This window comes from Ursus americanus, chromosome 16, assembly GCF_024610735.1.
Source record: "Ursus americanus isolate L20-20 chromosome 16, mUrsAme1.1.p, whole genome shotgun sequence".
Taxonomy (NCBI): domain Eukaryota; kingdom Metazoa; phylum Chordata; class Mammalia; order Carnivora; family Ursidae; genus Ursus; species Ursus americanus.
In genome coordinates, this window is record NC_142142.1 from 6,120,561 (window position 1) to 6,147,798 (window position 27,238).

Consider the following 27,238-nt stretch of genomic DNA (forward strand, 5'->3'; position numbering starts at 1 on the left):
CCTTGTTTTAAAGAGACAGAGAGAGAGAGGACACGTACGTGGGAAGGGGCAGAGCGAGAGGGGAGAGAAACTTTAGCAGACTTATTGCTGAGTTCAGAGCCTAATGCAGGGTTTGATCTCAGGACCCTGAGATCATGACCTGAGCTGAAACCAAGAGTGGGACGCTTAAACAACTGCGCTACCCAGGGGCCCCAAAATGCTCAGGGTTTTAAGCTTAGGAAATGAGCAGCGATTTTATTCAATGATGGTCACTCGAATTCACAAACTTACCAACAAATATTGAGTGCTTCTTTGTCCAAGTAGCTTTTAAGCAATAGGGATACAAAAATAAGTAAGACATACAGACATTTGTAGATCACAGGATTTACACTTTGGCAAAAGCAAACAACCTTTAAGTAATTACGAGTTAATGCTTGTTGAAATTACGTTGTAGAAATCAGTACACTGAGAGGGAACAAAATTCAAATATGAACTTATAATACTTGGAGCAGAAGGGTGTCAGCCAAGTATTAATAGAGGAAATATATTCCTACTGAATTGTTAAATGGGAGGAATTTTAAAGAGTTGAAGAAATGCATTTTTCTTAGCAGAATAATATTCCCTCTAAAGATTTCAGTCTCTTAATCCCTGAAATTTATTAAAAGATTATCATATCTGGCAAAAAACACTCTGTAGATGTAATTAAGTTTAGACACCTTGAGATAGGGAGAGTATCCTGGGTTGTCCAGGTGGGCACAATCTGATTACATGAATCCTCAAAAGCAGAGAACCTTTCCTAAGTTATGGTCAGGGGGAGATGAAACAATGGAAGAAGGGCACAGGAGATGTTATATTGCTGGTTTTGTGTACGGAGGAAGGGAGTCTTGAATCAAAAAATGCAGGTGGTCTCAGAAGCTGGAAAAACTCCCTAAAGAAATGCAGGCTAGCCAACACCTTGACCTCAGCCCAGTAAAAGTCATGTCAGACCTCTAACCTATAGAATTGTAAGAAAATAAATTTGTGTTGTTTCAAGCCATTAGTTTTATGATAATCTGTTTTACACAGCAATAAAAAACTAATACAGCATTCCTGACATATAGCACACCAAAGCAAAGGATTAGGTATAAGTAACAATGTAATATATTTATATTACCCCATTGAAGTATAAGGCAGAGTATTAACAGATAAAGTAGTAGATAAAAGTAGGTATTGAATAATGGAAAGCCTTTGTGCAAATATGGAGCCTTACCATGATCTTGTAATGTACTGGACATCTATTGAAGGATTTTAAGTGTGGTGACATTTACATTTTAAAAAGATCCTTCAAATAGTTCATCTCAACGTACAGTATGATAGGGTAATCCAAGGGGGAATTTTAAATCTGAACTAAAACAGCTGCAGGGGGAATCAGTGAGTGAAAAAAAAAATTGAGATAGCTTAATAAGGGAAGATCTTCACAGTTTGATGACTGAACCTTGTTTAAAATATATATATATTTACTTCCATGTCTACAACTAAGTATTATTGTCTTGCAAAGGAGGGCAATGCTATCTTTCTCATTGTGGCAGATAAACAGTTACGCCAGCCTCCTCTTTCAACATGTCTGTCTTCGAATATTCAGTCACACGTGTACGTACACTCATTGTTTAGTGGAATTTCCAAATTTCTTATAAATTATGCTTATTGTATAACAACAACAAAGACAACAACATAAAGCAACCTAAATGATTCTATTCCGTCTCTGCCCATTCCCAGAATCACTTCGTAGTGGGATTGTTGCTGCAGCCTGTCAATCCCCTCGTCATCTCTCTCAATATCAATCCATCTTGCTCATGCTTTCAGACATGCCATTCATAACATTTGAGTTATCACGTTAGCTGTTTGCTGTAGAGATTACATTGTCTCCCAAGTACCTCCTGCATTTAGACTTCTCCAAGCTTTTCTAGGTACTCCAAAATCTGGTTCACTCACACTATTCAAAATTATCCCTCACTATTTGCCAAATTATGCTCTTTATTCCAGCCAGACTAACATCCTTCATGGCTACTATGTACCTCGTCAGTTCATTTCTTCTTGATAGCATAGTGAGTGTACATTGTAAATATATAAATTTAATAAATGCTGCTTGAATAATAATCTCAATCTGTCCAATCGTATCCATTATTTAAGGGATGACTCAAACCCAACTGCTCCATTATATAGGGTTTTGTTTCAACTACTCAAAATATGAATTAATCCCCTGTGAATCGTATCATTTATCACCTGATTATTTCATCTTTCCTGTTCAATAATGTATTCCTGACTTTACTGTAAATTCTTTTCACTCTCCCACAGTCTTCCACTAGAAAGTAACCACTGTGGCACTGAAATAGGTGTCAATTCATACTTACCAGTTCATAATTTATTACTTCTATATTCAAATTTTTATCTCCTACATATGTTTAACAAGTTTCCCAAGACCTTTTCCCGGATTTGTCGAGTTTTTACACAATACACAATGGGGTTCATTAGGGGTGGCAATAACAAGAATATATCTGCAACAAGGATTACCACTAGAGGGCTTTTGTGCTTGGCAAAGCGGTGCATGGCAGCCAGGGTGATGATGGGTACATAGAAAATGAGCACAGCACAGATGTGGGAGACACAGGTATTGAGGGCCCTGAGCCTCTCTGCCAGAGATGCAATGCTGAGTACTGTTTTCAAGATCAGCATATATGACAGAAAAATTAATGCCAAGTCCAGCATGGTACAGAGAGCAACAAAGAAGCCATAGATAACATTGATCTTGTTGTCAGAGCAGGCCAGCTTCATGGTATCCTGATGTAGACAGTATGAGTGAGAAAGGAGATTCTTCTGACAATATTTTAATCTCCTTAGAGTGAAAGGGAATGGAAGCACTAAAAGAATGCTCCTGATGGCTAAAATCAACCCCATTTTAGCAACTCTGCTGCTAGTGAGGAGAGAACTGTATCTCAGGGGATTATGAATGGCAAGAAAGCGATCCAAAGACATAACTAGAAGCACTGAGGATTCCATGACAGTGAACCCATGGATGAAGAATTCTTGAGCAAAGCAGGCATTGGGTGAAATTCCCATGGAATTGAACAAGAAGATTCTCAGCATGGTAGGAAGGGAGGAGAAGGACAGGCCCGGGTCAGAGATGGCCAACAGGGCAAGGAGATAATACATGGGCTCATGAAGCGAGGGCTCTGTCTTAATGATAAAGAGAATGGTGCTGTTGCCCGTGATGGCAACCAGGTACATGAGGCAATGGGAATGGAGATCCAGATGTGGGCATGTTCCAGTCCTGGGATTCCAATGAGAAGAAAAAGCTGGACCTCAGAATTATTGAAAGCAGACATGAGTGGGAATAGGACCTTTTTAGCCAGATCTGAAATCACATAAATAAAAAGCAGTCACACTTTAGGATGAAATTCAGTGTTGTGGAGATAAGCAGCTCTTTTATATGCTATGCTCAGAAGCATATTTGGCATAATAGAAATAAAATGCAATTTTCAACATTAATCAAAAGTCCTTTAATATGTTTATGTTCTCCCACATGGGAATTTCACTTATAACAATTTATCCTATGGTGGTGATTTTCCAACACTTTTAGCCAAATATGAAAGCATCCTATAATAACAGAGCTGCTTTGCTTGAGTCAGTGATAGGCATTCAGAATCCTTCTCACTGTTTTCCAATGATCTTTAGTAGTCCTCTCATTGGCTTTATAACAAGATCCTGACTTCATGCAAAAACGTTTAAAAATAATAGTCTAAGAAAATAATCAAAGATCCCTGAAAATACCTACACTATGCTAAATAGGAAATGCTAGAAAATAAATGTATAGACTAATATGAGATGAAATAGTTCCTAGCTCAAGCATCTATGTACCACACTTCAGGTTATCATGTTATCATTCCAAGGGAAAGTACTGAAGCCATAAAATAGCATCAGGTGCGTGTTCATCATCTCTTTCCTGATCACATTATCTTCTATTTTATATTCATGACTGAATTAGTTAAAGAAATTCTAAATGAAAAACATCCAATCATTCAGTTTCTCCTTGTAAAGTAAAAATTTTAAATCCACGTGTATATTAAACTAAAGCCTCATTTGATTGTTAGGGTCTCTATTAAACAGTTCACAAATTATATTTTCCAAGGAAAAATATATAATGTTTCAACTTACTATGAATTTGTTGAGCTTCAGGATATCGCGATGTTGAATGACCAGCATAAACTGCTGGAGAAATACACATGTCTAGGATAACCATCATAAATCCCATCTATGTTTAGTAAGCCTAATGAATATATACATAAGCAAATGAAAATTATTAAATTAATAATTTCAATTGCAAAAAAATGGCAGACTTAAAAATGAAAGGAGAGCCAATAGGAGGTTAGAGTTTACATACAACGCCAACCTCACTTCACCATTTTTCGTAAGTTCAAATGGCAATAGAAGAAAAATTAGTCTTCAGTGGAAAATACAGGGGACCCTGGAAATTATTGGGTTCCTCTAAATTGAAGTCTGATTGTGGATTGATATTATATTTTGTAATTCTCTAGAGGATAAGTACAGAAAACATAATACATAACAAGCAGCCCTCTACCAACATATTTACTATTTTCTGGGCACTATCGATGCAGGTCTTTTTTGTCAGCTTGTAAACTGAGCTGAAAATGCTAGACTGGGAGCTCCTAAACAGTTTGACATGTCTTATTTATCTCCCGCCAGGGCAGTAAGCCTCATGTCAAGCCCAGAGGATGTATATTTTGAGGATGGTAGTAGATTTGCAAATACCATGAAAATCATTCTGTATCCAATCTGTCAGACTGACCAGTTAGCAAATTTTGTTCTGATCCTCTTCTTCAGGAGTCATAAGAGAAGTCCTCATTTCAAAAACACTTAATCTTTATTCCCTTTTCTTTTCCTCTTTGGCTGAGGAGTAGTGACTTAGGTCTTCCATGGAATACTTCTGTTGTACACCCTTCACCACAACAGTTTCTACGCTATTTCATAACGTACTGTTTTCATGTATCCCTCCGCAACCCAACCCCGCTACCACCATGTACAGTGACTCCTAAATATTGAAAGGCACAGCAGAGATTTTATTTATTTTCATGTATCTGTCATCAGCATAGTTTCTAGAACATAAAAGGCTCTCGGCCAAAGCACAAAAACTAAATGTGAGTGGAAAAAATGTAAGACATGTAAAATCATTTCTTTTCTTTTTTAAAAGATTTTATTTATTTATTTGAGAGAGAGAGAGAGAGGGTGATCGTGAGAGAGAGAACAAGCAGTGGAGAGAGGGAGAAACAGACTCCCCGCTGAGCAGAGAGCCTGATGTGGGGCTCAATCCCAGGACTCTGGGATCGTGACAGGAGCCAAAGGCAGACACTTAATCAACTGTGCCACCCAGGCGCCCCTAGAATCATTTCTTAATGCCCTCTCCTTTTCATCTCTACTAGTAACTAAGGGATATTTATGCTTGCTCTGCTCACCTATAATCTTAATGGTAAACTCGTTCTTACTCAGAGTATGCTTTTGGACATGGAGTATGAACTTCAGGAGAAATGGGTCATGAAAGTAGATGAGATCACCCAAGAAAAATGTATAAAATACAAATTTTAAATCTCAGAGTCCTGAGGAGAAGCAAGATCGTTGGGAACATCTTGTCCAAGAATATCCAGAGATCTGGGAGAAAAAACTAGCAGAGTGGGACACAGTGGCTATCAAAGGAAGACGGTATTTCAAGGATCATAGTCATTATGTCAAACATTGCTTAGACCTCTTAGCATTTCCATTTTTAAGGTACAAAAGAAGCCCTCAGATCAGATGCAATAGCACCCAGGTGTGAATCTCAGCTTGGCAACTTACCATCTGTGTGAATCTGGGGTAGCTGCTTAGGCCTCTAAGCAGATATATACACTCTTCTGTTAAATATGATAAACACAATAGCTATCTAAAACAGTTATTATGTAACTATTAAAACTCTGTGTACAAAATCGTCTGATATAGTCTTTAACATACGAAGATAATCAATAAATACCAACTACTAATAATTATTTCACCAAAATTTCCTAATCAATCATTCCACACATCAAGTTCTAGACTGACTGAAGAGGATTTTTTTCTATCTTTTTTTTTTTTAAAGATTTTATTTATTTATTTGACAGAGAGATAGATAGCCAGTGAGAGAGGGAACAGAAGCAGGGGGGAGTGGGGGAGGAAGAAGCAGGCTTCCAGCGGAGGAGCCTGATGTGGGGCTGGATCCCAGAACGCCGGGATCACGCCCTGAGCTGAAGGCAGACGCTTAACGACTGAGCCACCCAGGCGCCCCGATTTTTTTCTATCTTAATTGACAATACGATTCACTTTTATCCGTGATATTACCAAGTAAATGGGACCTTCTTAATACCAGCATAAATAAAATCCTTTCTAAATTTCAGGCAGGTACTCCCATCCACATTTCATTTACATACATACAACACACACACACACACACACACACACACACACACACACACCACTTCCTTTTCCTTTCCATAATCATTTCTTCAAATACAAACTGTTTAACAAAGCCCTAGCTTTAGGTTTACAAGTGGATTTTTCATTAATTGCACTTACCAAAACTAGATGCTCAATATGTCCCTGAAAGATAAAAGCAAGAACTTTCAACTTTGACTTCCGCTTTATCTAGATGTACCTACTTTTACTTCCCCCTGGGATATGGGCCTTTGGGAGGAATAGAGAAACAGCCTGCTCTCTGGGATCCCCAGTGAACTTACAGGACAAGGGGTGGGCCTAGTACCTTAACTCTTGGATACCCAAGAGCTCCAACAGGAGCTAGAGAGAAATTATGAGGCAAAACAATTGAAGAACTACTCAAGTGAGAGTTAAATGCGAGAAATCACACTGATAGAGGAAGCTTGAAGTGTAGCATTCATAGCAGTTGGGCAATACAGTTAAAAGAACAAGTTATTTGTAATCAAAATACTTTAGTTGACCACACCACTTTGCTTTCCTCACTTCAGTTTAATCATCCAGAAAATGGAGACAACACGCAAGTATCAAATATTTATGAAAGCACTTTACCAGGTAGAAAATCACTTACCGGTTATTCCAGTTCTTTCTTTGATCCATTTTTGGCAATTGTCATTAGATAAGCCTTGAAATAGGCATTTCTGTCATGCTTGTTAGATTTCCAACCAGGTATCCCCAAATTACATGCCTCCTACATTATATCTTGCCTACAGTAGAACTATTTTAAAGCTATCTCTTGTATTTTATTCATAACTTTCTAATTTTTTGAAAGTCCTACAGTGGTTTAATTCCTAAATTGATTAATAGTTACTCAAGGGGGGCGCCTGGGTGGCACAGCGGTTAAGCGTCTGCCTTCAGCTCAGGGCGTGATCCCGGCGTTATGGGATCGAGCCCCACATCAGGCTCCTCCGCTATGAGCCTGCTTCTTCCTCTCCCACTCCCCTGCTTGTGTTCCCTCTCTTGCTGGCTGTCTCTATCTCTGTCGAATAAAATAAAATAAAATCTTTTTAAAAAAATAGTTACTCAAGGCTACGAAGCAATATGAAAATTTGATAATTTAAGCATAAAGAAAATATATATATAATAATTAGCATACATGTATCTGAGAACAAAGATATAGAAAGTTAAGAGTAGCCCCACTTACATAACTTCCAGTGACTTGGGAATTTTGTTTCTCATTCCTGTGGTTTAGGCTCTGTTGGGCTGGAGGTCCTCATTCCCAGAGTGTGGGATATAGCAAGGGTACAATTAAAATTTAAACTATAGTTCCTGCCTACTAACTTTGATCTTCTCAAGCTCAAAGACCAGCAGACACAAAAAAGACGTCGTTAACCTGGCAGGGTAATTAATCCCTCATCAGGAAAAATTAAGGATGCTGCCAAACAGTGGGAGGGAAGAAAATGTTCAGTACCCAGATGGTTGGCTAGTTATCTCTTCATACTCTCCGGACAAATTTTGATGATGAATGAACAAGTGCAGCAGCCATACCCTGAGAAGAGCATGGTACCCAGAGGTCCATACCTTTTGGGAATAAGGATCTGGGTCACTCCACCATGAAATACACCTTGACAATAAAGGTACTAGCTGAGGGTGAGGGGAATATAGAAGGGGTGTTAGAGGTAGAAAATGATAAGATGAGTTGAGGCTTCAAGAGTACTGCAGGGAGTGGTGTCTGTTGTAGTTCATTCTCTAACCTTCTATATTATGTTCCTTCAGGCAAAGAAACCAACCCAAACACTGGAGGGGTATTCCAGACTGGGTGAATTTACTAGATGAAGCAGTTGGATATGAGTGGTGCTAGGGCAGACTCTAATAAATGCAGACAGCACTATTGCAGAACTGAGACACTCCCTCCCCAGCATCCAGGAGTATTCGCTGCTGTTGGAATATAACGGAGTCCTTCTGGAATTTTTCCGATCCAAATGAAGCTGCCTCACCCAAATTCCTGGCTGGTGGAGGAGATTTCATTCAGTGACTGGTTGATGCAGAAGCACATAAATCTTGCCTCTTTGCCTCAATTTGTGATCACTCTGAAGGGCTATTCCGTTTCAGAGTTTTCTGTAAGACCGACAAAGCCACCCGCTGCAACTGCCTTGAATTTTATTTTATTTTATTTAAATACAATTATCAAATTATCCTTCTAACCAATCAAGATTCTTCCATACTCCTATAGGCATTTTTACTGAAAGTCTACACACACACACACACACACACACACACACACACACACAGAGAGAGAGAGAGACAGAGAGAGAGAAAGAACAAAAAAGATATTCTTCATGCTAATCTTCATCTAAGAGTCTATTCTTGAATAAAACCTACCTTAAATAGAGTCAAACCAATAACTTCTGTAACAGATGGATTTTGGAGTTTCTTTTTTATGGAGAAGGTAAGTAAATGTATTTTATATGTTAAAGAATATCCATGGACATTTTTGAGACAGATAAATAATGTTAACAGAAGTCTATTTTCTCTTGTTAAAATGTCTATATTAACCAAAGCAATCTACACATTTAATGGAATCTCTATCAAAATACCACCAGCATTTTTCACAGAGCCAGAACAAACAATCCTAAAATTTGTATGGAACCACGAAAGACCCTGAATAGCCAAAGCAACCTTGAAAAAGAAAAGCTGGAGGTATCACAATGCCTGACGTCAAGCTACATTACAAAGCTGTAGTGGTCAAGACAGTATGGTACTGACACAAAAATAGACACATAGATCAGTGGAACAGAATAGAAAATTCAGAAACGGACCCTCAACCATATGGTCAGCTAATCTTTGACAAATCAGCTAATCTTTGACAAATGGTGTTGGGAAAACTGGACAATTACATGCAGAAGAATGAAACTGGATCACTTTCTTACACCATACACAAAAATAAATTCAAAATGGATGAAGACCTAAAAGTGAGACCCTAGGGGCGCCTGGGTGGCGCAGTCCTTAAGCGTCTGCCTTCGGCTCAGGACGTGATCCCAGCATTCTGGGATCAAGCCCCACATCAGGCTCCTCTGCTGAGAGCCTGCTTCTTCCTCTCCCACTCCCCCTGCTTGTGTTCCCTCTCTCGCTGGCTGTCTCTCTCTGTCAAATAAATAAATAAATAAATAAATAAATAAATAAATAAATAAAATCTAAAAAAAAAAAAAAAGTGAGACCCTAATGCATCAAAATCCTAGAGGAGAACACAGGCAGCAACCATTTTGACATTGGCCATAGCAACTTCTTACTAGATCTGTCTCCTGAGGCAAAGGAAATAAAAAATAAATAAATAAACTATTGGAACTTCATCAAAATAAAAAACTTCTGCACAGTGAAGAAAACAATCAACAAAACTAAAAGGCAAGCTACAGAATGGGAGAAGATATTCACAAATGACATATCTAATAAAGGATTAGTATCCAAGTAAACTCAACACCCCCAAAACAAATAATCCACTTTAAAAAATGGGCAGAAGACATGAATACACATGGGTTAAATATGGGTAATGCGATTAAGGAGTACATTTGTTGTAATGAGCACCAGGTGTTGTATGTAAGCATTGAATTACTAAATTGTATACCTGAAACCAATATTACACTGTATGTTCACTAACTGAAATTTAAATATTTAAAAAACATCTATTTTCTCCTTATTTTGAATAATATAATTCAGAGATTTATTTGTCCCTAATTAGAATGTGGAATAATTTTAAATACATTAATTTATGTAAAAAATGAGAATGTCCTGGACAGAATAAAAGTCATTATTTTCTATAGGGCAGTAAAAAGTAGTAGGGGTAAGAAAGTCTTAATAAACTGAAACCCAGACACATCACAGTCAAATACTGAAAAAAAAAAGAGAGACATATTAAAAGCAGAGAAGAAAGGATAATATGAAGAGAGAAACAATGGTAAAGAATGCTAAGATGGAAAGACAATAGAATTACATTTTGAAAGTACTGAAAGAAAAATTTGTCAACCTAGAATTCAACATTTGTCAAAATTATCTTTCAAAAAGAAAGCAAGATATATATATTTACAGATAAACAAAACCTTAGAAAATTCATAGCCATGAGACCTGCACGCAATAAATGCTAAAGAAAGTTTTCTAAGCTAAAGTAAAATAAAATTAGGTGGAAACTCAGATAAACAGGAAAGAATGAAGAATGCTCAAAAGAATGAACATGTAAGTAAACATAAAATATTTTTTATCTATTCTCAATTTCTGTACCTTATAGTTTACTTTTTAAAGTAAAAGAACTACAGTGTACTGAGGGATTTGTAACATAGGTAGAAATATGTACTTGGCAATAACTGCATACAATTTTAAAATGAGATAAATGTAAGTATACTTTAAAAGTTTTCCTAAATAAATAAAATCTTTAAAACAAAACAGGGGGTTGAAGCCTGTGTGGCTCAGTTGGTTAACTGTCTGCCTTTGGCTCATGGGATCCAACCCCATGTCCAGCTCCCTGCTCAGTGGGGAGTCTGCTTTTCCCTCCTCTGCTCATGCTCACTCTCTCTTTCTTTCTCTATCTCAAATAAATAAATAAAATCTTAAAAAAAAAAGTTTCTTGCATTACCTATGGGGAAGTATAATATTAATTTGATGTGGACTCTAGAAATTAAAAGTTTGCATACCATAATCCAAGGAGTGTCTACAAAAAACAAAACCCAAAAAGTGTAGCCAAAACCCAACTGAGGAAATAAAATAGAATACTGAGACATATGTGAATTGGTTTGATTTAAAGATTTTTAAAAAGTGTAAAGCTATATAACAGAGAAGAGAAAACAGATGGGACAATGAGGAAACAAATAAAACATGATAGACATAAAACTAAATGTATTAATAATTACATTAAATATAATGAGTTAAGACCACAATTACAAAATAGCACTAGTCACACTGGATTAAAAAACATGCCAATTATAAAAGTTGGGTATGAAATACAAAGACACAGATAAGTTGAGAGTAAAAAGATAGAAAAGATGTATCATGCCTATCAATATATATATGGTGAATGTGGCCATATTTATCAGAGCGTATGGAATTTAAAGCAAAACATAGCACCAAGAAAAAAGGAGACGTTGTTTCAATGATAAAAGGGTCAATTCATAAAGTCATAAAGTCATAACAACTTGAATGTTTATACATCTAATAGGAAAGCCTCAAAATACACAAAGAAAAAGTAACAACTAAAAAGAGAAATTCATAATCAGATTTGGAGATTTTAGTGCATCCTTGATTGTTACTTGGTCGCATGTATAGGTAAAAATCAGAAATTTGTGTCTTTCTATATGTAAATTACATTTCAATAATAAAGACAGGAAAAAAACACTTTCACTGATGATAAAAAAAAGTAGAAAAAACAAAGAAATGGTAAACCAAAAATAATATATCAATTAACTTGGAATTAAATGATTTCTTGGAGCCAACTGCTTTCCCTCACCTCTGGCACAGGCTCTCCTTGATATGTGCAGGTCTCCAAAATCTGTGGGACACCCCAGTCTGACCTTTTCACGGTCTTGTGGGAACCAATGGGTTAAAACTACGGTCCTGAACCAAGCCCTCTTTCAGGGATTTCTAGGAAATTTCTCAGGGAAATCATTTGTTTACAGAGGGTAGCAGAGCTGGAGGAATCGGTGTCCCATGAGTGCAAAACTCAGAACACTGCTCAGAGTCTGTGATCTCTAGATAAAGGTCTTAGTCAACAAATGTGGTACACTGAGGCTGAGAAGCCTGTAGCCTAAAGTCATTTCTGTTTCACTATGTGGTCAAATGGTAAGTGCAGTGGGGCCCTCACATAATTGTGCCTTATAATATGGCTTTGTATCCTGAAGTGTATCTGAAACGTGAGTGCCTGAAGAACTGGGTACTGTGCATAAGGTGACTGTGAATGAGGAGCACTGAATGGAAGCTGATATAAGGAGCGCTAAGAGGTGGGGAAAAAAATAAAATAAAATAAAAAAGATTGCAAAAGCAGGAGGGAAGGGAGGCAGCTTTTCTCAGAGCAATGTTTGCCTGACAAGAGAAGAATTTAACTTAAATTTGGAGAAGAAGCTATAAAAATTAAAATCTAGCCATCCACTGGCACTGTTCACTTTGCCCATCCATGGTTCATCTTAGAAAGCATCCAGTTGTTCATGCGGTTAGACAAATGCTAGACAGAGTGAGAGAGGGACTGGGAAATAGGAAAACCAGTCCGATGAAAGCATAAAATTTATCTGGCTAGATAAAAACAGAGAGGGAGACAAACCCTAAGGGACTCAACTATAGAGAACAAACTGAGGGTTGCTGGAGGGTAGGTGGGTGGGGGATGGGCTAAATGGGTGATGGGTATTAAGGAGGGCACTTGTGATGAGCACTGGGTGTTATATGTAAGTGATGAATCACTAAATTCTACTCCTGAAACTAATACTACACTACACGTTAACTAACTTGAATTTAAATTAAAAAAAAATTATCTGCCTAAGCAAAAAATGGGAAGGCAGATATCCCAAGTTGAATCAAGCCATGGGTAACAGGGTCTCAGCCGCTAGACTGGACTCACAGGGAGGGCTTTAGTCTTGGAAGAAAGGGAAGCTAAGATGACATTATGGTCTCAAGTTATTGGAAGAACTTTGGAACAGGGACCAGAGGACAACCTTGCTAAATTAAACGAGTCACAGGAGATTGGGAAAAAAGTAATATAAGGAGGAGTAGAAGGTAGTGCTTGGCTTCTGGAAGGAGAATAAGACACACTTAGGTCTGAATTCCAGTTTCATCCCTTACTAGCTGTTTCTGTCTTTCCTAATTCATAAAACAGTGATGGTAAGAGCACCTGCGTCATAGGGTTGCTCTAAGAATTAAATAAAATAATGGACATGAAGAGTTTAAGGCACCATTCATCTAAGAGGAAGCATTCCTGAATTTTAACTCATATTAGTAATAACATTTAGGACTCTCTCTCGAGAAAGTCAATTTTCTGAAGAAATATTTCAGTAATGTCTCTACATAAAGCACTTGAGAAACAAATGCATTGGGCCCTTTTTGGTGATAACTACTGTTGCAGGATTTCTCTGCCTTGAGTGCCAACGGTTCTTGGTCACGCCAGTTAGAAGAATAAAGAGGTAGACCACACGAAGAGTGGTGGGCAGCAAAGCAAAGCTTACTGAGCAATCGTACAAAACTCCCAAAGCGGGAGGGGACCTGGGAGGGTTGCCCTTGGAGTTTCTAAGTGTAGGGGTTTTTATGAGCTCTTTTGCAGAACTATCTTAAGCAATCAGGATGTGCTGAGGCCTGCCAATCAGAGCTTTGGTTCACGTATCTGTCTCCCTATTAGGTTAATGTCTATGCGCTGATGGCCTTTTTTGGGTGACATCTGGAGGCTTCTCTTAACTGCCCCTTGCCCATGATATTGACAAGTGCTTTGTGGTTAATTGCCTTATTTTAAGACATTTTGCAGAAATCATTTCTGCTAAGGCTGCAGAGCAGAATGCTAGTGTGGTCCTGTGTAAGCTGTAATGTAGGATGTTAGTGCTGTTTTACTCTAGCCGTCCTGACTCCATATTTCCTTGTTGGGGACCCTGGCCCTGAGTACCTAACTGTCCAACTAACTCCTAACTCTATTGCTGGTAGGTTTGTTTTGTTCCAGACTGATCAGGGCTTTGCCAGTAACTGTATCTTATCTTCAAAGTAATTCTGCTATTTTGCCATCTCCTGTTCATCAGTTGGGCGATGAGGCTTCACAGGTATTTATTTCCAAGTTCACATAAAAAGCTGAGCAAATATTTTGAAAGCAGAAATATCTACATGTAAAAATTATCTAAGACAATGTTTAACACATAGTAATAGTTCCCAATGCTTTCTTTTTTCCCCTGTTTTTAAAATATCTGCACTTCTTTTTCCCCCCTCAGCTTAAGAACCATCTCTCATCTTCCTCACCCCTTGATCTGGCTAAACAGGTACTGATTACATGCTTTCTGCCTTTGCTGTCTCACAGTTGGTTCTATTTGCTGGGTTTTGCTATCGACAATTTCTACTGGCCTTTTATTTCTCATCTGATGCAATTTTGTCAGAAACGAAATTGAAATGACTTATGTTGATGAAAAATAGCTGTGGAGGTAACACTATAGGGCATTGGAACTGGGATGCGATAAAGTTCAAGGCTTCACCCTTTCTTGCCATTCATATTACTTATTACCAACACTAATTTTTTGTCTTCCATCGGAATGCAATTTCCTTGTGATGTATTCAGTTTTTAAACTTATTAAGATGAGATAGGACGCATAGTATAAATGAAAAAGTTTGAATTCAAATGACATTGGTTCAAACTCTAAGCAGAAAGAGTTATGGGTCCCCAGAGAAAGAAAGGCAAGATGCTGCTTTCATGACACTAGAGATGTCTTTTTAGGACCCCAGCCATCTTCATGATCTACACACTACTTGCCCAAGTACACGTCTCTCGCAGAACTTCCTGCGTTGTCAGAATTACAAAGAAATGCAAAAACCTCAGTAGTTAAGGACTTTCAGGGAACAAAGGGAATAACACAAAAACCTACAGTCTCTATGAGGCCAGGAAATAGCCTAACCATATCAGAGAGGATCAATCAGTGATAAAATTCCTTGGGCTATTTCAAAACAGAGCAAGACCCTGCCTTCCTTACCCAAGATAAGGAGCCCAGTCAGTTCATACCAGCTCTCAGAGCCTGCGGGTAGTCCCGCCCCTCATTTGACAGTTACCTCTGCTTCATTATAATGTCAAAGTCTCTGCCCTAAAAGATGCACAAGCTTTGTTAACATAAGACAAGATGCTTGTGTGGGCCTGTTTTCTAAGTACTCCTGCACCACCTTATGCCTGCCTTTACAAGCAATGACAAAGCTCCCCTTTCTGAATATTCATCCGAAACCCTAGATAAAAGGAACCCACTCACCTCTGCTGGGGACTCACTGCTTTGGAAGTTATTCCCCACGATCTCATTTGCTGCAAATAGTTTCCTTTGTGTGACACTCCCCGTGGGGTGTCTCCGTCTGTAACTCACCAAGGAGCAAACGCACTGAGTTAAGGTTACAAAACCTCACGTCTGTTCATAAAAATACACATTTTTTCCCAAGAAATTAGTCTCTCTATGCTCCTGTCTTCAAATTTGTCAATCAGGAATAATAATACCATATGAGGATTAAATGAAATAACAAGTATAAAATATCCAGCACAATTCGATAAACCCTTCCTGTTTCCTTTTTTTCTCTTTCAATCACTCTATTGTTCTTCCTTTCTTCTCTAGACCTTAGAACATGGGGATAAAATGAAGTGTTTTATCTATCTGTCTTTCTATGAAGTGACTTATTTATGTACTTATTAATTACCTAATGACATACACAAAGATTAATAAATTATCTTGATAAGTGTATTTTTAAGTATTTTATTTATTGCCCTTAAGTTGAATTATTTTAATATTTTGTAAAGAATACACTTTTAAACTAATGCTAATCCCAAGATCTTCTGATAAAATGTTTTTTCAAAATATAAAAAAGACTTTACCTTAATAAATCCACTGATTTTGTCTTTAGAAGGTTATTTTTTTTCATTTATCTCACAAATATTTATTGAGGATTTGCTGTATGCCAGAGATAAACAAAGTGAAGTTAATATTTTAATTGGATTTAAGCAAGGAAATAGAACATGACCTAAGCAGCTGGGTATTCAGGGAAAGACTTTCTGAGGACGTGACTTCTGAGAAAGCTGTTAGTGCTGAGGAAAGGGCAAGTATAGTAGTGAGATGGCAAGCCTGCTGGAATGTTTGAGGATATTTAACAGAAAAATACGTAGGGGCATAAATGCTTTGTGAGTGAAAGGAATTAGTCACTGCAATATTGTGATTCATAATAAATGTATTTGGTCTTCATGCTTGTTTTTGGCACTGATTTCCCTTGGAATTTGCTGTGCGATGAGAGAGATAAAGTTGTCTTTTCTCATGTTAACGTGGTAACTTTTGGACCTCACCTAAAGTTGGGGACTGGTTTCAACCAGGTGACAAGAAGGTTGGCACTCTCAGTCTCATCCCCTGACCTCAGGGGAGGAGAGAGGAAGATGAACTAATTGAAAAGCTTGTGTTTCTGATTCTTAATAGGCAAGAGTGCTCTGGACAAAGCCCAAGCTTCTGAATTAAACCCTCCCTTCTCTAGGCAAAGGGGTAGAAACCAATATGCTCTATGTATCTTGCAACGCCATTGTCCCTGATTAAATTAATTCCATAAAGAAAGAGAAAACTCTCAAAGGTCCAGAGTGAGCTCAGTTGTCTATAAAAACAAACTATAGTTGTAGAACATCTATTTACCTTATGGTGTCAGGAAAAAAAAAAAAAAAAAGATCCAGAGAATACCAGTCTCCCTCATCACCAACATGCTATGTCTCTCACCTTGCCACCCACCATGGCTGGCCTATAGTCCAGTTGGCAGTGTCGCTTTGTGCTTATGAGAGTGTATGCTGGCCTGTAAAGCAAGTCTAAGAATCTCTCTCTCCTCCCATGCTCATGGATGCAGAGCACTGATATGGATTACTCATTTTAAAGAGCATTCTATCTGCTTCCATTCAAGAAAATGGGATTTTTCACTATACTATAGGAGAGGGTTAACAGTCAAGCACACAGGACCTATTTTCTATCCGTTCTTTGTACTTCTTCCTGTGGAAAGCTTGTGAGTAAGGTCAGCTTTCGAAGCTTGAGTCCTGGCCTGAAAAACATTTGGAGGAAAAGACTACAGAAATTGGAGAAACCACTTAGTATCTGCTCTCTTAAAATCTACTTCCGGCAGTTTCCAGTTTTGTTTTGTTTTGTTTTGTTTTGTTTTGTTTTGTTTTTAATTCTGGTCTCACTCTGGACCAAGCAAAAATTGTTATCTTATGGTTCAGCCTAACTGTATAAAATTTTTCATTGGATTGGGGGTGGGGAGGGGCAAATACTAATAGAAAAGGGGTAATTTATTTGCAGGTCACTGCTCTTTATGTGGGTGTTTTTTCTGAGGACTTTATGGAGAAATGTGATTGGTCAAGATAGTTCCTATATTTCTGGTTGTCCTTACCAATTAACATTATCTGACTCTATTATCAATAGCTTGTTCAGAAGAAACACTTCATTCTTTTATCTCTTGATATGAGTCTTGCAAAATTTCATTTTACGTCTCAGAGGAAAGTGCTGAAAGGAGGGAAATGTGCATAATAGACTTACGTTTGAAAGTGTCATTTCAGATCTGGGAATAAATACTTTACAGCTGATTCATCATGCACACTCTCAATTCCTCTAAAATTGAGATCACCACCTTCTTCCTGATTGGAATCCCAGGACTGGAACATGTTCATGTTTGGATCTCTGTCCCCATCTGCCTCATGTACCTGGTGGCCATCCTTGGCAATTTCACTATCCTCTTTGTGATCAGGACAGAGCCCTCACTCCACGCCCCCATGTACTATTTCCTCTCCATGCTGGCCGTCTCTGACCTGGGCCTCTCCCTCTCATCCCTCCCTACTATGCTGAGGATCTTTGTTTTCAATGCTACAGGAATTTCCCCAAATGCCTGCTTTGCTCAAGAATTCTTTATCCATGGATTTACAGATATGGAATCCTCAGTGCTCCTGGTCATGTCTTTTGACCGGTTTTTGGCCATACGCAACCCTCTGAGATATAGCTCTATCCTCACCAATGCCAGAGTTGCCAAAATGGGCCTGGTGTTTCTCATTAAAAGCATGCTCTTAGTGCTCCCATTTCCTTTCACTCTCCAAAAACTGACATATTGTAGGAAAAGCCTACTTTCTCACTCTTACTGTCTGCACCAGGACGTCATGAAGCTGGCCTGCTCTGACAACACGGTCAACTTTTTCTATGGTTTCTTCGTTGCCCTCTGTATGATGTCAGACAGTGTGTTCATTGCTGTGTCCTACATATTCATCCTGAAGACCGTGATGGGCATTGGATCCCATAAGGAGCGGCTCAAGGCCCTCAACACCTGTGTCTCCCACATCTGTGCTGTGCTCATCTTCTATGTGCCCATCATTGCTCTGGCCTCCATGCACCGTTTTGGCAAGCACAAGTCCCCAGTGGCCATGATCCTCATTGCTGACATTTTCTTGCTAGTACCACCTCTGATGAACCCTATTGTATACTGTGTGAAGACACGGCAAATTCGTAAGAAGGTTTGGGGAAAATTAGGTCTAAAATGAAGGTACGGGGAAAAGTAAGGCAAGGTGAGCCAAGATCAGAGAATAAAATAATATATTTCTAAGCAAAATATTATGGACATTTATTCTTATCTTCCTTAATCATTCCTGTAATCACTACAACATATGGGCTGGGCACTGAGGTCTGTGAGCCTAGGACTGACATGGGCATTGACAGGTAAGTATGGAATAGTTTTGCAATACTATTTTTTAAAGATTTTTATTGACTGATTGATTGATTGATTGATTTGACAGAGAGAGAGGGAGAAGTTTGGCAATACTATTAAAATCATGCATCAATACACTGATTTAGAATTTTAGTTACACTATTTATTACAGCACAAGGATAAATACACATGGGAGTAGAGCTTGTGCCCGCTTATAGTAAAGGAATACGAAAGGAACTGGAAGTGAAAGGACGTTACCCCAATCCAATTATGGATTTTCTTTCAGGCAGCCTCCAGACATAAACTTGTTGAGGGGTCTTCAGTCTATTTAATGCAAATCCTTGATTTCCCATTTAAGGAAAGAAGCGTATTGTCAAGTGCAAATCGGTTAAAAATTTCCTCTTTGCTCTTTCCTTAGTAACCAAATAGGGACAACCAGTGATTCTCTTTTATGTTAGAGCTTTCATAGCCTTGAAATATGGCAATAAGCCCTCTCATAACATTCTTTAAGACAGACCAGATTTTTCCTCCATATTACACAGGGTTCCAAGAAATTATAGTTACTAAAAGGAGAACAGAGGGACTCTTCTGCTATTGGTAGGAGATACGAAAGCTAGTAATTCAGTAATTTTTAAAACACTGATATGCTTTACTACTTTAAAATAATGGCTCTCATGTTTGTTTAAGCACTTGGTATTTTGAACTATGATATATTCAATAACACTAAACAAGCTAGAAGTAATTTCAAACTAGCAGAAAATATGACCATATGTTGAACAATATAAAATGATATTCATACATATATGGTTCCATTTTTTAAAAATAGTTGAATAAAGTAGATTGGCTATCTCAATATACTCTGTAAAATTCATTTGTTTCCAGCTTATCTTTTATTTGTGAGTACTTCAGAGCAGACAAAGGTATAAAATATGAAATTTAGAATAAGTCAACAAAAACCCTTACAAAGTTCGTACTGTGCATTGGGAAAAAAACTATTGGTAATCAATTTCAATGTTTTATTGCCTCAGTTGAACTCACAAATAATTAGTATTATTTGTTCCAAAGAACCATTTTGAAGAAGTTGTTCTCTGATGAATAAATATTCATGTACATTTTATGTCCCCGGGTGAGTTTAACTGAGTTCTTATTGTTCAATAGCTGACCCTACCTAGATGCCCATAGTTTAGTCAAGACAAACTTTTGGGCTTCCTCCCAGGTTATTTCCAATTATGTTATTAGTTCACCTGTCTTTCTTTCTTACTTACATTTTGTTTGCTTAAAGAAACTGGCTACATCAAATTTGTTGGCACATCTCCAGACTTGTACACTGTATATACATGACATCTGGACAGTAGTCTGACCCATTTCCCAACTTGTTTGGAAAAAAGGCACACATACAAAAAAAAAGCCTTTGACAACTCAGAATATGATAAAAAATTACAAGCACACAGAGCATCTAAAATGATTAAAAAAAAAAACAAACCTATTTCCCAAATCAGTAAGGAGTAACTATAAATTTTAAGTCAAAGAAGCCGCCCTGAAAAATGGTTCGTGTCCTGTTTAGCTACAAGAGAAAGCAAACAGGTTGTCATGAGAGAAACAAGGAAGAATATTTATCCTCCATTCTTTATTATTTGCCCTCCACCCAGAAATTCAGATCTTCACAGGACAGAAACTGCTCAAGTCATAAGGTATCAATAGATGTTTTCCTGGATCATAAGAGTGAATAGACTACAATCTGTTTTCCTCAATTATAATAGAGGTTTAATGCATTTCCAATTTGGCTTCCAGCAACATTTCATTGAGAATGTACCAAAATAATTCTAAAAACAGGTTTTCAAGTGTCAACTGGGAATAAAAGAAAAAAATAAATAGCAACTGTAATAAAGTTTCATCAGATAGCAACATTTATTAAACACCTATAAAACTGTATGTAGCTTGCTCAACAAATCAAGGGGAAGAACAAAGAAGGAGAATAAACACACTGCAATATGCTCTAAATGATATGAAAATAATATATAATCAAGGAATATCAGAACCTTATTGGAAATAGATTATTCAAATAATAGTGGTAGAAAAAATGACAACCTATTTTAGAAACCATGTTTGCATGTGATCTTTTATTACACACAAAAATAAACTAAGATAAATTAAGAATTAAGTACAAAGATAAGTTTTTTCAAGTTTCTGTTTAAATTCCAGTTAGTTAACATACAGTATAATCCGAAGTTCACCAGGTACCAGATATTGGTCTATCTACTTCCTTGGATAAACTCAATTAACTTCGGCAAGAACGTGGGAAGGTAGATTTTATTTCTTCCTCCCTGCTTCATGGATTAAGAAGCTACAGCTCTGAGAAGTTAAACAATTTTTCCAAAAACCCAGAACTATAAAGTGTTAGGATCTTGAATCTAAACCCAGATAGTACATTTCTAGAGCCTACAACCTCATGTACTACACCAGACTAACTGTTATTTTGCTTCTTTCTAGATTTAATAATTCACATTCTAGGAATCTAAGAACATAATCAGAGGTGTGACCAAATATTTACTTATAATGTATATCAAGGATTCTTGTCTATGATAAAAATACTGTAAACTACTGAAATATTAAGTAATAAATAACATAAACCATGATATACAAATAGTACTAAATATTGTTCACCTATGCAACACAGCATCGACAACTAAGTGGCATTTGCTAAGCATTGTATTAGATGTTAAGGATTAACTGAAACTTAAATTTAGACTTGCTATCAAGCTTACAGTCTGGTGGTGGGGAGATCAAGTAAGTAAATAATTAAATTCACTGAGCAAAGTATGGTGAGTTTAAGACACATATAAGAAAGCAAACAAAAGACTGGTAACTTGCCCATTTTAGCGGAGAATCAAAGGAGAGAGCTTCCTAGGGGAAGTAAAGTCTAATATAAAAATCTGATATATTATTAATAGAAAATGGTAAATAATATCAAGCAAATAAGTAAGATTTACATTTGAGTATACACTACTATCCCAGTTTATAAATATATGTGTGTGCAGGGGCGCCTGGCTGGCTCAGTCAGTTGAGAATTCAACTCTTGATTTTGGCTCAGGTCATGATCTCAGGGTCCTGGGATCAAGCCCTGAGTTAGACTCCATGCTCAACAGGAAATCTACTTGAGGATTCCCCCTCCTCCTCCCTCTACCCCTGCCCCCTGCACACACTCTCTCTCAAATAAAAAAAATAAATCTTAAGAAAAAAAGTATGTGGGGGGCGCCTGGGTGGCTCAGTCATTAAGCTTCTGCCTTCAGCCCAGGGCGTGATCCCGGGGTCCTAGAATCGAGCCCCACATCAGGCTCCCTGCTTGCTGGGAGCCTGCTTCTTCCTCTCCCACTCCCCCTGCCTGTGTTCCCTTTCTTGCTGGCTGTCCCTCTCTCTGTCAAATAAATAAATAAATAAATAAAATCTTTAAAAAAAAAGAAAAAGAAAAAGAAAAAGAAAAAAGTATGTGTGTGCAAATATGTAGGCTACTAGAAAAAGATTCAGTTATATATCATAAAATCTCTCATTATTAGGATTATGAATGATTTCTGTTATCTTTTTAATCACAAAATTTTAATTATATATAGTATATATAGGTTTGTATAATTATACATTTATAAGCAGACATTTATAATCAGAGATGACATTTATAATCAGGACAACCTCCAAATATATTAAATGCATTCCTTGAAATAACAACAAAACACAAATTCATGTCCTATTAACAATTGCTATGGGGATGAAGAACACTGACGAAAGTGTTTTTGGTATTGAGCAGGCGAGTTGCCTTTTGAGCCAGATATGAAAAGCACATTCGGAAGGATAAAAGATGAACACACACGCAGCAGACTGCCTTAAATATTGACCATCAGAAAGCTGGAGGAATGCTTGCACACTTCTACAACTGTTCAACTAAAACTCTTGGAATTCAGAATTTGCTATACTCTAAAAAGGCCCTAAGCCCTGGAGGCATTACCCTGTATTCAAGCACAGCTCTATTTCTGAAGTGAAATGTGCAGATATTCATTCAATGTGTAATAAATAATGACTATAAATACATTCGTATCAGTTTATGTTAGCTTTTACTGCCAATGAGTTTTGGCCCCAAACAGGAATTTTTTTTAAAAAAGTGTTTTCCCAGATGTTTTTAAATTCATGAATTGTAAATGGAGTTTGGGATCTACAAAGAAAAACTTTTAGAAAGTCTTCCAAAGAAGCAATTAAAGAGCCATTGGTAAGAACTGATGAAGAAAAGTCTGGATGGTTAGGGTAGGGTGTGGTCCGGCATGTCTCCTCTGCCCAGGTTGATCAGAGACTGGTATCTCTTGGTTTGGGCAAAGCAGAGTCACAATATTGTCAGTGCTTGAGCTGAACAATAGGCCAAGGCAAACACACCAGAGTTTGGAAGTGGTTTTTCCAGTCTGCCAGGAGTAGGAAGTTGATAGAGGGAGAGGAGACAGGTGGCTTAGATCTCCTGTGCTCAGGAGAGGAGACAGGTGCTTGGTTTCCTGTGCTGAGACATGAATTATCCTGAGTGGGACAAAGTTTCATAACTCTACGTAAAAGAAAACAGGAGAATTCCCCCAAAGCCCATCAACTCTCTAGTGAGGTTACTTCTTGACAAAACAAATATTGCTAAGAAAGGTAATCCAAAGATTTCCTACTAAGAAGCATCAAAGTCACTGTGCAATTCTACAATGACAAGTAAACCACGGAAGGTCAAGAAGCCCAACAGCTAGGTAAAAAATTAACTACCCAAGAAACAAGGGTAAAACAAGAGAAAAAAAGGCACCGTCCTCAGGCAGAGACAACATGGAAGAAGGGCTATGGAAACAGAATCAGAACTGTAATTAGAATATCTAGACAACGGGAAAAATCCACGAAAGTCAATATATGACTTTAGATATTGGACTCACTGGAGGTATAACAAGTAGCAATTAGTTCTGTAACTGCTTCTATTTTTACAAAGGAGAAAGAGGAGTCAAGAAAATATCATAGAGGTTCAGGGAGTGCATCTGGAGGGAGATGGGGCTCCCTAGAGGTGACTCTAGGAACTGAAACCAGTGTGCAAGAATTCCCTAGAGTTTTAAATTACAAATTGCAATGTGAATGTCCTTGCAAACAGGTAACTCTTCCATTTACCAGGTCAAGGAAACATCTGTGATGCCCCTTGGGAAATTTGACCACAGAAATAAATGATTTTTGGTCATCTGAATGCAGACATAAAATTATAGTCATTTATTTTTGGTCTAAGAATTATCATTTTTAAGCAGATAATTAAAACGTTCAACTAGAATAAAATTATCTTATTGTGTTTTTAGTGTGCACAGGAGTTCCTTGTAATTGTTTTAAATGTTTGCGGGGCAAGCACAATTAATTTGGTTTTGAACTGTAGTGTTGTGTTTTTGTTGTTTTGTTTTAACTCTTCAGTAAGTTTAGGGGAAGAGTATTCTCCTCTTTCAGCTCCAATGGTTTAGTTGAAACTGCCTTAGTGACCAAAATGTCTGAGGATGGCACAGACCCAAATCCATTTCCTGCTTAAACACAATTTATCTCCCCTTCAATCCCACCGTCCTCTACGACCCCTCACACTGGGGCCCCCTGAGCTCTTAAATTGGAGCAGCCGGAGCATAGCCCGGCGGATCGTCTTGGTCTTCAAGCTGTAAATGATAGGGTTCAGTACAGGAGGTAAGAGCAAGTAAACATTGGCCAGGATGCTACAGACCACTCTTGGGGTGGAGCTGAGAAGGCGGTGTGTAAAGGACAGGCTGATCCTTGGCACATAGAAAACAGTGACAGCACAGATGTGACAGACGCAAGTGCTCAGAGCTTTTTGCTGCTTCTTAGGGGCCACGATGCTCAAGACGGTTCGGAGAATCAGAATGTAGGAGAAAAGAATGAACAGTAAGTCAGTGCCAGTCAAGTAGAGCTGAAGAAACATGCCCAAAAAGTTGCTGATCCAGGGGTTGGAATATGTGTATCTGATCATATCAGGATGGTAGCAAAATGGGTGGGAAAGCTCTTTGCCTGAATGGAAAGATACATTCTTCAAGGCTAGAACCATGGGAAAGATGAAAATAACTTGCCGCAGGCAGATGACCAGTCCAATCACCAAGATTATCATGTCTGTGAAGACAATGGCATACTTCAGTGGGTTACAGATAGCCATAAAGCGGTCAAAGGCCATGGCTACCAGCACTGAGGACTCCAGGAAGGAGAAGCCATGCACAAAGAACATTTGAATGAGGCAAGCTTTCAAGCTAATCTCCCGGGCATGAAACCAGAGAACCCCAAGTACAGTGGGAAGGGTTGAGATGGTCAGACATAGATCAACAGTTGACAGCATGGAGAGGAAATAGTACATGGGCTTGTGGAGACTCCTCTCAACGATGATGACAAACAGAATCATGCTGTTTCCCAAGAGGGCAATGATGTAGAGACAGCAGACAGGGATGGAGATCCAGACGTGAGCAATTTCCAACCCAGGAAATGCAGTGAGTAGGAAGTTTGGCGAAGATGATGTGGTGTTATTGAAAATTACCATGGTGGATTGAGAACACATCCTGAAATGAGAGACACAAGGACAGTGTTTATCATACTGATCCTTTTTTCAAGCTCTAACTCTTTTTTAAACTCTTCCCAAATTACACAGTGGCTTCTCTATATTCAAAGCCCCCAGTCCAGTTATGGTACCTAGTGCATAACTCCACAGTATCTTGAATTTTTCTTGTCAGAACCTGGCCCCATTTTTCTTCCTCTGCCCTCTCCCAACTATAACCATCAATCTCTTTAGGCTCATCCCCACCCTACTGCCCAGACTAGTCCTGCGGCTTGAAGTAGGAAATGCATATAGGCTTATGTCATACACATGCAGACACACCAACAAAACAACAACAACCACAATTACAACTGATGGGTCTTTGCATTAAGTCTCCAAGCTGTATAAATTGCTTAAGAAACAATGGACAAGCACACGAGAGCCACTGGGCATGCGTGATAGCATACTCCATAATGTCCTTGCTAGAAGCAGGTCTGGGATATTGTATCCAGAGGTATTCTTGTACCTCTATCATCAACCACACCCTCCTAGTAGACTCTATTAGAAGTCTCCTTTTGGTATCAGAGTTTCTTTGCTCCTTTTCCTATGGTGGAATAGTCCCTATAATTTCTCCCTTCCCCACTCCACATGTGTATGGGACTTGAATTTATCTTGTTTTCTAATTCTGTTTCTCTGTGTACTTTTCCAGGTCTACTGAAATAACTAGGTCTACATCTTCTTTTCTTCATCTTACATCTTGGGATACTTGTTTCTACTCCTTTCCATGGATATTTAGCATGTGACTTTGGACCAACTCACTGTGAGTAGACTGCTCTAATGAATTCTGTGAAAAATTCCAAACAGTATTCGAGAATACATGATTCCAGGCATCTTAATCTAGGCAAAGTAGGTAAGCCTAGACAAAACTCCCACATGAAATTCATGGGAAGCACTCAGCAATATGTGATGAACGACTTTTTAAAAAGCACGGGTGGGATGGAAGTAGGGACTAATAACTAAAAGGGTATCACTCCAGGACATGGAAGGCTGAGGTGACATCACATATTGGAACATCAAGTAGTTCACTGAGTGAGAAAGTACATAGAATGGCAGCTGCATAGAAAAGAGAGAGATTGTTATAAAGGAGGCAGAGTCTGGAATCTGTATTTAAGATGACCATTGCAATTCTATTTAGGACTTGTTCACTGAGTGCCGGTGTCATCATCGCTGATTTTAAAATCTGTATGTATGGCATTTAATCATCAATGAAGAGCTAGCAAGGAATGATATACTCAGCCCATGTGTTGTGTGGATATGGCCAGCCATAAGTATTCTTATTTTTCAGTGTGTGGGTTTTCTATCTTGTATAGGAGTGGATGCAAGGAATTTGCTAGTACTAGGCCCTGTAAGTTGCTATATAAACATAAATATAAAGGATTGTTGGTTATTTTCTCCCCCTCCTCCAGGCTACTGAAGATGGTGACAGAAAGGACCACTTGTTACTCCAAAGGGGGAAAAAAGACTAGTTGCTTTTTCTGCTATAATATTTAATATTATTATATTATACATGGTTGGGAAAAAACACTAAGAATCAGGAAAACTAATGCCAAATGAAATATGTATTACAAACATTCTGAGTTATGTCAGCCATTTAGACTCTAAATGATTATTTTAATGTCAGTTACTCCTGATGGCCAGGGAAACAGAAGTGAATAAAGAACAGTATCTGCATTCAAAACTCCCTCAACTCTGTGGAATAAAGAGTGTGAGAAGCCAATGCAAAATATGAATGAAGGGCTATTACCACATGGG

The 27,238-nt window shown here is 38.1% G+C and overlaps 3 protein-coding genes across 3 annotated transcripts; 1 reads left to right on the forward strand and 2 right to left on the reverse strand.

The window, feature by feature from the left end:
- Positions 1-2,310: 2,310 nt before the first annotated feature.
- OR51A7 (olfactory receptor family 51 subfamily A member 7) lies at positions 2,311-3,258 on the reverse strand. Its single transcript, XM_045782869.2, has one exon. The coding sequence runs from the start codon at positions 3,241-3,243 to the stop codon at positions 2,404-2,406; it is 840 nt and encodes a 279-aa protein (XP_045638825.2). The 5' UTR covers positions 3,244-3,258; the 3' UTR covers positions 2,311-2,403.
- A 14,509-nt stretch (positions 3,259-17,767) lies between these two features.
- Positions 17,768-18,703, forward strand: LOC123782617 (olfactory receptor 51A7-like). The gene has a single exon (XM_045782868.2). It carries the CDS (start codon positions 17,768-17,770, stop codon positions 18,701-18,703), a length of 936 nt encoding a protein of 311 aa, XP_045638824.2.
- A 5,502-nt stretch (positions 18,704-24,205) lies between these two features.
- Positions 24,206-25,703, reverse strand: OR51T1 (olfactory receptor family 51 subfamily T member 1). Its single transcript, XM_045782881.2, has one exon. The coding sequence runs from the start codon at positions 25,448-25,450 to the stop codon at positions 24,449-24,451; it is 1,002 nt and encodes a 333-aa protein (XP_045638837.1). The 5' UTR covers positions 25,451-25,703; the 3' UTR covers positions 24,206-24,448.
- Between the last annotated feature and the right edge of the window lie 1,535 nt (positions 25,704-27,238).

Bases quoted from the DNA above. Each gene is read 5' to 3' on its own strand.
- LOC123782617 (XM_045782868.2), top strand. From the start codon at position 17,768: ATGCACACTCTCAATTCCTCTAAAATTGAGATCACCACCTTCTTCCTG.
- OR51T1 (XM_045782881.2), bottom strand. From the start codon at position 25,450: ATGTGTTCTCAATCCACCATGGTAATTTTCAATAACACCACATCATCT.
- OR51A7 (XM_045782869.2), bottom strand. From the start codon at position 3,243: ATGTACCTGGTTGCCATCACGGGCAACAGCACCATTCTCTTTATCATT.